The sequence below is a fragment of the Nannospalax galili genome, unplaced genomic scaffold (genome assembly GCF_000622305.1).
Source record: "Nannospalax galili isolate Female #2095 unplaced genomic scaffold, S.galili_v1.0 scaffold1354, whole genome shotgun sequence".
Taxonomy (NCBI): Eukaryota; Metazoa; Chordata; class Mammalia; order Rodentia; family Spalacidae; genus Nannospalax; species Nannospalax galili.
The window spans coordinates 116,433-128,607 of NW_008335784.1; the positions used below are offsets into that span (position 1 = coordinate 116,433).

The 12,175-nt window shown below is 40.5% G+C and overlaps 1 protein-coding gene across 4 annotated transcripts in view; it reads right to left on the reverse strand.

Annotated features, from left to right (window-relative positions):
* Positions 1 to 2,413: 2,413 nt before the first annotated feature.
* The window catches only part of Sertm1 (serine rich and transmembrane domain containing 1), a 21,792-nt gene continuing 12,030 nt past the window's right edge, over positions 2,414 to 12,175 (reverse strand). For 3 of the 4 annotated variants that reach the window (XM_017797492.1, XM_017797490.1, XM_017797491.1), the window contains exon 3: positions 2,414 to 5,116. In XM_017797492.1, coding sequence (XP_017652981.1) covers positions 4,606 to 4,929 — 324 coding nt within the window. In that variant the 5' untranslated portion in view covers positions 4,930 to 5,116 and the 3' untranslated portion in view covers positions 2,414 to 4,605. The remainder of the gene's footprint in view (positions 5,117 to 12,175) is intronic. The other variant, XM_008830490.2, reaches the window with a different exon arrangement.

Genomic DNA, 12,175 nt, shown 5'->3' on the forward strand with positions numbered 1-12,175 from the left:
GGAGGGAGGCGGAGAGACACTCAAGAGTGTGGTGGAAATTGGAAGCGGGTGCTGGAGGAGGGAGGGGGTTGTGTGGTACGCTCATTCTTAGCTAAGGCTGTTTCCATGGCTAGAAGATGAACAGATATTTGTAGCAGACAGAACAACTCTCCACCCACTCCATATCCCACCCAGAATGAATCTGAATAGGACTTTTTGTCCATCTTTGGGCTTTTTTTCCCCCCAAAAGCAATGGAGTTATCTTTCTTAAACATCAGTTAGGTTATGTACTTTCCAAACTTCCACTTGACCTACCCCTGCCCAACTTTCCAACATCACATTCCAGACCCCAACACTTACCATTCTGCTCCAATGAGCCAAGGCGTTCCCTACTACAGGGATTTCTATATGCTACAGGGATTTCTATATTTCGAATTTCTTCTTGCAGAGAATTCTTTCTGACACTATTCAAGTATCTCCATAGGATCCTCTCAGAGAGGCCTTTTCTTTCCACCATATTTATGTGAATTTCCCTTAGGGTGTATCACTGCACAACTGCATTCTTTTAGTTGCACTCATTAAAATTACAATTATATATATGTGCATATAAATATATATTTTAATGCTTTTCTGAATACCTTCTTCACTGGATTATAAGTTTCAGCAGAGTAGGAGCTATATCCTTTTCTTTTTCCAGTGTCAAAGGATATATTCATTTGTATCATAAATACTTGATAATAGTTTCCTACCATGAACATGTCCTACCAATGTGGGCTTCATCTAATTTTTAAAAAATCCACATTTGGAATGGTTTGATGAGGTCTCTGTATGGTCAGAACACAGGTCAGAATTGCAATAAAAAGCAATTAAAGTATTAATAGAAAGTGTTTCTTAAAGTGGCTTAGGCATGTATATAAGTGTACCTGTGTCATACAATGCCCACGGAGGTCAGAAGAGGGAGTCGGATCCTCTGGAACTGGAGTTTTAGATGATTGTTAGCAGCCTTGTGTGCTGGGAGTCAAACCTGCATCCTCTGCAAGAGTAACCAGTGCTCTTAACTGCTGAGCCATTTCTCCATCCCTAGGCATGGTTTTGAAAGGGAAGAACTCATGAGCGGGAAGTTACATACTCCCTTCACCATTGAGGGCAGAATTAAATTAAGATAAGACAACTTTAAGAATCCAAGTGGTGTTAAGATGTTGAGAATTCTTATTTGTTCTGAAAAATGTATATGTGTATTAAGGACAGTGTATTAGCAAATTTCTGTGTTTACACGTGTACATGCATAGACATACATTTTCTTTTCCAGAGCCACCATTGGATAATTGGGTAGAAGATTAAGCATTATCCTCTTAGTGATAGGGGGTGGCTGAAAGGAACTGGAAAGCTCTTCTCTTGGGCTCCTATGCTACAGTCTGCCATTCAGCACCCCAGTTCTCTCCACATGTAATGTAGAGCAAGCTCTCCTAAATACTCAGGCTGTCTGAAGCCTGAAATCCTGCTCATTGGACTGATAGAGAGACACCCCAAAGGACTTTCTAATGGAAAATGAAAAGGTCGGGTCTGTTGCTGGTGAGAAGTGGGAGGCTGACCCCATGGTAGGGCAGCAAGTCAAAGCCAGTGCTTGTCTTTGGAGGTTTGATTTTTCTAGTCATTTTGTGATTCACTTTTTGACTCTAAGAGGGACTTAATGCACATCATATGTTATTTTCTCACATCTTATAAACCCTCCAAATCCTCTATCTGCTACACATGCTTCATCCTGTAAAAAATGGAGTTGTGGGAACTAATCTCTGGGGCAGGAGGGAGATGGGACCTTGCTCATGTGTCTCCTCCACAAAATTTATCACAACAGCAGCAGCTTCCGTGTTTGGGAGGGTATCCTGGAGTCCAGATGCCCAACACGAGAGGAGGTCAGAGTGGGGCTATGATCTGGTGTCAGGTGGGCCAATGCGCAGATTGGAGAAGCTGCAGTTAGATGAGCAGTGGCCTCGAAGAAAGGCCTCTTCTCAAGTACGTGTGAGCCATGCCTACTGGCTCATTGCTGGGGTGGACTTGTGGAGGAGGGAGAGTTCTTACCTTTGTATTTTACAAGCACCCAGATGATGTGAGTCTTCTTTTCAGGGCAATGTGAGGCTTGCTTACTGTCCAGAGGGAATGATCCTTGCAGTAATAAGGAGAGGTTGACATTAGGGTCATACTCAATTGATCTTGCTTCAGAGAAAAATCAGTGGTGTATGCATATAAATATGTCCATATCCACACATGCCATAGAGATACCATACAGATGCAGGCATTTTACATATGGATATTATGGGTGTATACGCTCCCTCGATATACTTAGAAGTCCTAGGTAAAGCATCTTCTGTAGGAAAGAAGGTCGCAGATGAGCTCACTAAAGGAAAACAAACTAGAGAAGAAGCCAGGCTGCCAGTGGACTCCGCCTCTTTATTTATATACCTGTATTCCAATCTCTCCCAACTTTTCAACAAAATGAATTCATCTCAAGTTGTACAATGTTCCTTTGTCCAATTTGTAATGGTGACTCCTATTTTCCATCTCTGAGTGTTGCTCACAGTTACTGCACTTACAGTGGAGAGTTATAGTCATGTGGGGGAGAGGTGAGAGTGCACCTGCAGAGGTGAGTGGGCTCAACTCAAGTGGTTTTGCTGTCAGATATCTTTGAATCTATTCCAGAAGTAAAGGATGTAAAGCTACCTCAGGACAGGTCATTATCAGGTCATACTGTTTGGTAGGGTGTTTCAGTTTTAAAAATCTCTTCTCCCAGTAGCCTCAATAACCAAAATAGCACAAGAATAACAAAAAAGCTAGAAGTGATAGTACAGATGTTTATGTAACCCTCATGGCAATATGAGAATATATATATGTGTCTGTGTGTGATTTATATGCACATATACTCAGGGAATGATAAACCACTTAAAACTGCAGAGTGTTTCCAGTCTAAAGATTTTACTATGTATTGACAGTCAACTCCTGTCATACTTTAGATGGCAGCAGAGCTAAGATTTTCATCTGATTACACAGCTTAGGGCAACAGCTCTGTGCTGGTCTCATAGTGTTTGTAGATGTTATTGATACATAAGTAGCCAAATGTGGCCTGATTTGAATGTGGATTTAAAAGGTCTCTTTTGATTCTCCTTACCATCATTCTAGAATGATGGACAGATCCTGTAAATGTGAACTGCTTCTTCCATTCTTGTTCCTGGGGTGTACTGACTGCACAATCAATCCATGGGGTGCAATGAAGCTTCGCTGATTAAGGGTATTAAATGTTTTGGTTTGGGGATAAGTTGGTTGCCATAGAAAGGCTTATATGCTGGCACGTCAATATTCAGAGGTCACTCAGCACTGTGTTCAGGCTGTAGACCATTTATTTTTTAAAATTACATTTCAAATTCTTATTCTTAAGGAGTTATAGTCTGCTTTGCCTGGTTCCCACCACATTCCATGTTTGTGCTCACAGGTGTGCTTCCATTCATGGATACCCATGGCTACCACAGCAGAGCAACTACCAGCATCATGGAGCTATCTGTAGCTGCCCAACTGGCACATCTGAAGCCTTTAGTATAAACTTGCATCCTCAAACCTTAGTGCAGAGTATTATGTCAACATACAGCAAGTAATTATCAGAGACATGTCACATTCATAGATTACATAGCACATATATACACAATAAAGTCCCTAAGTTTTGCAAGCTAATGTGTATGACTGAATATTTGACACCTTAGAGACGATATTGTTCTGCAGTGAAGCTTTAAAGACAAGTCAAATGAAGGAATACTCACAACTGCTGAGAGTTATTACTGTGCAAAATACAATTCAACGAGTGTTTCTCTATGCTTAATTCCCACTGGATGAAAATGATAGACTTGAAATAAAAACTAATTATGCCTCTTTGGGTACTTTACTTAGTAATAGCATCAGCAATTATCACAAAGAATTCCATAACCAATGAGTATTGCAACTGCAACATGAGTAGCAGAGGAAACCCAGGAGGCAGAAAAGCACTACAAACTGCATCATAACACATATTCCTCTTGCTATAAAACGTTATGAACTTCTCCTGAACTTTTCCATATGACTTCTGTTCATCAATACATGTGATAGTTATTTGTTAAGGTGAAATTAAAGAAAAAACATTTAGCATATTTTAACCTCCATTTGGAAATGTTACTTGTTAAGTCTAAGTTGGCTCTTTTTAAATTTAATGTCTCTGTTTTTTCTTTTAGTTACAGAAAATATCTCTAAATAGTTCAGACTTAAGTTTTCCAGGTTCTGCTGGTTCAGCTGGCATTAAAGTATTACGAGAGCAGCAAAAAACAAGAGACTGTATCCTGAAAGCCTTTCTAAGTTGAGTCCACGGCATTCAGACAAGGGCTGACGAGTCTCTAAGAAGCCAGGTCCAGGTTGACCAAGCAATGTGTAAGGAGTTCTACACCTCAAAGTTTGCATGCATCTCCATTAGCTTCTCCTCTCACAAATGAAAAGCATCCTGAACAGAAAAGAAATCAAAGATGAAGGAGGAAATCAGGTCTACCCAAATGGGTCATTTCTTTCATGAAGCAACACCAAAGCTGGGAGTGCTTGAAATATCCTTCTGCTTCTTCAGGATGAAAGGTTTGAAAACGTTGACCTCTGAGAGGAAATACTACAGACTTCTAAATTGGTGAAAGAACTCCCAGCGTCACTTGGATACTCCGGGTAGGAGGAACTGGAGGAGATGATATTTTTGAGCCTCTGGAGAGCAATGATTAATAGCAAAAGCAGGAAGGCTAGAAGGCTGAGGAATATGGATACATAAATGTAGACATTGGACAGGTGGCCTGAAGATGGGTCCACTGATGTGGACAGCGATGTGGGAAAGAGCTCAAGGAAAGTTCCATTCTCCACGCTTCCCGCGAATCCAGACGAGGGGTCAGCCTCAGACATCTCTATGAGGTGAGGATGAGCAGGTGTATTAACAGCCACAGTTCCACACAGGGCTTAAGCTGGAAGGAACTGGTGTTGCTTTTTCATGATAGCAGCAGCAGAAATCACAGCCTGGAGAATTGGCACAACAAAGAATGTCTTGGTTTTTAAACAAAGGCAGCAGCAGGGGCTCAGGTGTCCACTGAAACTATAGAAACAAAAACAACAAATGCAGCTCAGCGCATTTGTCAGGAGATAAGACATTTAAATCTAATTTTTCGTTTTTATTTCAGTGTGGCTTAATTATGAAACCCACCAGGGAGGGAAAAAATAAAATAATTCCCTAAGAAAAAAATCATGTTTACGTCTTTATATTACAAATGATGCTATAAAATGAGCTTTTATTTTCCTTCCATACTACCATAGGTGCCAGGTTTCCCCAAGGAACTAAAGATAAAGTAAAAAGAAAAACACACATCTGATGTGTCCCATCTGCTGTGATTTTAGCAGATGCTCTAAGTGAGTGTTCTGAGATGAGAACCCCAAACTCAGTTCCCAAGCCCTTCACCAAAATTAATCCTGCACAGACTGCAGTCCACAATCCTCTCTCCTAACCAGCATTTCCCTACAACATGCATTGCAGAATGTTTTTTCCTAATGTTTATTATATGCTGATTTATTGATAGAATTTTATCGTTTTAAGATTAGGGGCCATTTCTTTCTGTTTCTGTTCTTTAAAGGTAATTCATTTTATGTACTTTACATATTGAATAGACAAACTTAAGGTAGCTTAGAAGAGGTTGGATTCATTCTGAATGGCAGAGAGAGTACCAGGTTTGCTGTCAAGAGACTTCAGTTTGAGGCCCGAATTCCCCCATCATCTTTGGGAAGGTGGACACAATTCCTACGTTTCCTGAGTTTTTACTCTTCTCTAGACTGACTTCATATGTACTCTATCACCTCATCATGGAAAATGTGTATGAGTATGTATGTGGGAGGGACGGGGGTGGGAGAAGGAGGGAGGGAGAGAAGGAGGGAGAGAGAGAGGAGAGAGAGAAAGAGCGAGAGAGATTGTAAGGGGCATGGAAGGGGAATGCTTCCTCTTAGGCAGGTGCAAAGAAAGACTTCATTTTGTGAGATAATGCAGCCTGAGGAAAGATCTCTCCAGAAGAAGATCAAGTCTAAAAAGATATCTTTCCTAACTCTTTCTGGGATGAGGTCATTTTTCTGTAAGTTTCTACATCTCACTTCAAACGTGGTGAAGTACTGATAGGGGGTGATGTGTAGTCCCGGCCTTCCCTTCTAAACACTGCTCAGCATTTTATCTGAGAACTTTCCTCTTCTTTCCATTCTCCAAATCTAATTAAGTGGCTGATGCTTTCAGTGGATGACATTTGCTGCTGTGGCCAGAACTGAGCAGCACTAATGATCCCTGGGGGTGGGGGAACTTCAAGAAGGGATGTTCCTGTCGGGTGTCACACCACGTAATAAGTCTCAGTGAGCTCCACAGAGTGGGCTAGGAACAATGTCTTACTAGTTCCCATAATAATTTGATTCTACTTTTCATTCTGCTTTGCTGGGTGATGTTAATTCCATTAGGATGCCGCAGTCTGCTAACAATTCCCCCCAAATAAAAATAACACAGAAGGAATCACAGTGGGAGCGTGAGTGTGCCACAGTGATTTGGCAATGCCTGGCCTTTTCACAGCATGTATGCGTTCCAGCCATTCATTTTGGGGCAGTACAGCAGGGGATCTCAGAGGGAGCATGATGCAAGAAGAGAAAATCAGGTTAGAGGCTTCAGAGGCTCAACCAGAAAAGTATCCCAAGTGTTCTGGCACAACCAAAGTGCAGCTGAAGAAATAGCAGTTGCACAGAAGCTGGTTCTTTTGACGAGAGTAAGATTTCAAGTTAAGCGATAAGCCCTGGCTCTAGGCTCCTGACCAGTCCTGTCCCTCTATCATTTTGGTAGGAACACTGTACGTCCCTTTTCTGGCATGGGCAAAAAAAGTAAGGACTGGACACCTTTTTTGTTCCTCAATACTGTGCAGGGCAGGCAGGGCAGGGATGGCACTCACTTTGCAGATAAGAATTTGAGGCACAAAGACACATATTTGTTCAAGGTACATAGACAGTGACAGAGAAGTTATTCAAACTCAGACTTGAACTTGTGTTCTTGATTTTTCTCAACCATGGAAGGAAGAGTAAAATTCTAAGACTTGGGTAATTAGTTCCTAGCTGCCATTTGTTTTGGACAAGCCCACAGTTGGTGGTTGTTTGGTTTTGAGACAGGGTCTTGTTGCTCAAACTGGTCTTGAACTTTACATCCTCTTGCCTCAGCCTCCTGAGTGCTGGATGCTAGGCCTGTGCCACTTCACTACACTTAACTCTCATTTCCACAATAATCATCTCCCCCCCTGCTCCAGGTGGGCCTGAGTTAAGATGATACTTTTCCCATAACTGTTCTTAGAAAATGATGAAGACCATCCCAGATAAAGCACCAGTGATGCAGAATTCCTTCTCTGTGCATAAAAAGATTAGTGGTGCTTTTGAGGTCTCGGCCAGTCTTTCTGCTCTGACCTGAGAAGGTCACGGAATCAGGCAGAATTGGCTGGTTTTGTTTCTTGAGCCACTTTTTCTGCCACTCTATCATTTTCGAAGGCTGTGGCTGGATGCACAGTGTCACTATAGTACCAATCTGTCAGTGCACAGTTGACAACTGGCTGCAGATGCCGGTATGAAAAAAGTCTCTCCTTTGAAGGTAACTGTCCCGTGGAGACCTTTTCACTTCCTGAAGGTCACATTTTTCACTGGGAAAATTTTTCACACATTTTTCAACGTCTATGGAAAAGTTCCCATAAAACAGCATAAGCAGCTCTGGGCAAAACACTGTGCTCCTAAGTGTCCTTAGAAGAACGGTGGAAAATAAATCAGGGCAACCTGTGTCTTTGTTCTACATTCTACAACAAAATATCTTCTGCATGAAATACCTTCTTCCAACACTGCAAGTTGAATATCATTTCCAGATTGCTTCTTAATATAAAACGACAGTGACCCAAATTTCATTTCATCATTCTACTCTGAAACAACTGAGTATATGCATTGCTGGAAATGAGTTTAATTTGGCAACAATAATTCTCATTTCGTTACTGCAGTTTAAACAACAAGCAGATCCTTTCTCTCTGGTGAATGTTCTATCTGGTGGTGAATGTATTATGCTGGTGATGAATCAAACATGCCCGTATTTAAAGTGTGACAAGCAGCACAGTGGAAATGAAATCCAGGGAGTGTTTCAGGATGGCATTCCTTGGGCTCTTTCTCACAGACAAGTTTTAAAACAAAGAAGAAAGTGACTTCATCTTAAATGCATAGACTTGACCTGTCTTGGAGCAGTGCCAGCAACCTCTCATGTCAGGCAATACTTAAATACACACAAAGACTTTGATTTTATTTTTCTGAGCCACTCTCAGACACTGATTAAAAAAAAACAGGAAAAGAAGACTGGTGTATCATAGCACTCTTAACTGAAGATTTGTGGAATGTTTTAGCTCATGGCCAGCCAGCTCTCCCTTTGTCTCTTAGAATAAAAATCTGTGCTAGCACGACATGGGTGCACTTACCTATATGCAGGAGAAACACGCATACACATAAAATAATAAATAATAAATATTTTTAAAAATCTGTTCTAGGAAGAAACCTACAAAAGGCAGTGACCTACTGACGTGAAGAGGAAGGATGTGTGATCTCTCTCCATTAGCCCAGTGGTCTAGGGAGATGGAGCCACAGCAGAGACAAAGCTGAGTTTGTTCCAACCACTCTGCACTTTGCCACAGGCTGGTCATAGAGAGGGAAACTTTCCTTCCAACAGGGTGGTTATGTACAATGAAGTTTTAATTCTTTCCTTTATGTTTTGAAATAGGGTCTAGCTATATTGCCCAGGCTGGCCTGGAATTTGCAATCCTCCTGCCTCAGCTTCTTGAAACCTGGTGTTCATCTCCATGACCATTGGACTGTGATGTCTGGAAGAATTGAAATGAACTCTAGTGTAGACCTTCAATCCTATACTCCTGAAAAGAAGAGTTGACCAGCCGTCATCTCAGAGTTCTCTTGCATCACAAGATCTATGGAGGAGAGACAGCAAATGAGCAGAGCTATGCCACAGCCCTGTTATCGCCAAGGTAACAGATTATAAAACTCATCTTGCTAGTCAGCCTCCATCATGGAACAGGAATTCTGGCGTCTGAGACCTTCCTGCAAATCCATCTCTATGTGAATAATACAGATTTAAAGTTTTGTCGTTGTACAAAACTTGACAAACTGCTTTGTAGCTCTTTCAGCCATTTCTTAAAAAGCGACCTAGCTATTGTGATCAACAATGTCATATTAACCTTTCGTCCATATTGAGTCTTGCTATGGTATACTCTAAACGGCTACCCTCCCAAGGCGTTAGGAACAGTGTAAAAAAGTTCTAATATAAGTGACATGCTGGTACACTGATGTAAAACGAATTACTGCAATGCAGCTAACATTTTAAGTGATGTTATTTGCTACCTTTCTCTGTAGAACACATAGAAACTATTATTGTCAGGATCTAGAAGGGACCTTTCTACATTTGAGCAAAGCTGTCTTTGGCTTGTTAGAAAATAGGGTGTTTTATATAAGACCTTGCAGCAATGCCTTTATCCTCTTTGTGATGAGCTTCTCTTTAATGCCTTTTCTTTGCCTTGGCTCCTACTAGATGGGAGAAGATTGGTGCTGACAATATGTACTCCCTACCATCCTCTTTAAATGAAAATCTGTACTTGTAGGCAATGGTAAACACAGCCTTAGGCTCAAAGTCATCAAAGTAAAGTTTACTGTCTTATGAGCTATCCTTACTTAAAGTTGAATCAGCCATCCATGTATTTGCCTATTTAAGAAGTGCTCTTACTTATCAAAACACCAAAGAAGTAGAATTATGCATGAACTGCCATCATGATTCATTTGATCAGTCCAATTAAAAATTAAAACCAAGCTAAAGAAATAGCCACATCTGTCTGCTATCTTCCGTTGAGCTAGAGGGTCACCTCAGGAAAAGGTACCATAAATTCTGCACAGTACACAGGACATTCATGAGACTGTACTGGGTAACATAGGAGGGAAAATTAAAATGAACAGTCTTTTTTACCCTCAGTTCAAATGAATGATCAGAAAATATAATCAGAATTTTTTTCATTGTACTTTTGTAAAAATCAGAGGCACATCAAAGTAAAAGCTCGATTTCAATGATTTACAGATAAAATCAGTTCCAAGGCAACTCTGGATACAATTCAAACTTTAGTATCTCTCCCTCAGGCAAATCTCTTATCTACCTAGCATACTTTAAGGATGTGTAAAACATTTACCCAGAAATAAGCAAACGAATAATAAACTCAACACTTTTATGTCGGGCAACTGATTTTGTCCAATTAAAAAATTAGTTTTTCACTTAAGATTTAATATTCAGAATACCTTTTTCTTGATATACTAAAAAGAAATAGGTTGAGGGACATTAAAAACATGAAAGCATTGCAAAGGGAAATATGGCTTGACTTTGTACCTTGTATCATCTCAAAAATAATTGTAGGTATGAATTCCTTGCATTTATATGCATTTATATTTATTCTTTATGTGTATGGATATTTTTCCTGCATGTATGTAAGTGAACCTATGTCATGCAAAGAGAGGTCAGAAGAAGGCATTAGGTCTCCTGGAATTGGAGTTATGGATAATTGTTAGCTGCCATGTGGGTGCTGGGAATCAAACCTGGGTCCCCTGGAAGAGAAGTCAGTACTCTTAGCCGCTGTGTCATCTCTCCATCCCCCAAATTATTATTCTTAATATAATTAATGCACTTACTTTAATATACTCCATGTAAATATTTTATGTCCAAATCACTGCCTTAGCAAGAAAAATCATTTTCAAATAGCACAATCTTAGAATAAGATGAATAGATGATTTAAATAGGTAACTTCCTAGATTAAAAAATAAGGTCATTGCAAAAGCAGTTCCAGGCTTTGCATTTTTATAATTCTTTTATGGTGTTTGGGAAAGACCAAGAAGAAAACTTCCTATACTTGTGAGTGATTGGGCCCATCTAGCATGACATAATTAGTCTACATCAAAATGAAAAAAACAGCAATTTCAAGGTGAAAGGAAGCTGGTTAAGAAGTGGCAGAGTGATAAAAGTAACTTTTAGGAGTGGGAGACCAGGTCACGGGTAAACAGCGCATTTATAGCTACAGCACACAGAGGGGGAGATAATGAGGTGATGATCAACAGGCAAGGTTGTAATGAATCTGTGGGAAGAAAGATGGTCAAAGACAAGACTGGCCTTCAACATGTTGCCAGATTTTTAATAAGGGATTTCTGCTTCTGTTTTATCCCTGTGCTCAGCTCTGATCATTTCCAATTTTAGAAATACATTGAGAGAAACAATTTTTATTCTCCAAGAAACTAGAATTGGTGAAATCACAGGATTAGTATACACAAAGTCTTGTATACTTTTAGAAAAGCTGGGTATTTTTAAAATTCACATTAAATCAAGCTATGCTGAGGGAATAGAATGATACTTGCCTCTCTCCCATTTGTTGTATTTTATCTGTTTACTTAAAAAAATTTTAAAATATTTTATTCATTATTTTTATTTTATGTGTATGAGTGTATTGCTTGCATGCATGTGAGTGCACCCAATTCCTGCAATACCCTCAGAGGTGAGGAAAGGGGATCAGATCCCCTAGAACTGGGGTTAAGGACAGTTGTTAGCTGCCATCTGGGTGCTGGGATTCAAACCTGGGTCCTCTGCTAGAACAGCCAGTGCTCTTAACTGCTGAGCCATCTTTCCAGCTCCAACCCTGATTTCTGATGAAACTAAGCGGTAGGTGGATACTCACAGCTATACCTATGGGTGAAAACAGGTCGTTTCCATGGACACCAGGTCAGGAGCTCCTTGTCGAGCTCAAAAGCTTCAGAGTTCTTGTTTGTGGACCCACTACTGAGTCACCCACAGCAGGCGTAACACACTGGGCCCACCTTAGCTTCACTCACATGTTCAAAGCGAAGTGGAACCCACTGGGCTGGGAGCAAAGGTGAGGACCTCAGCAAAATACAGCTGCAAGTTTCCACTTGTGTGTAAACATTCTACATCACGTGCTGACTAAGAATTTTCTGATTTGCTTGGCTCTGAAGGTTTGGCTTTTAGGCTTTAAACTTAATCTGAACAAACCTGAATTGATACCTCTTAATTACA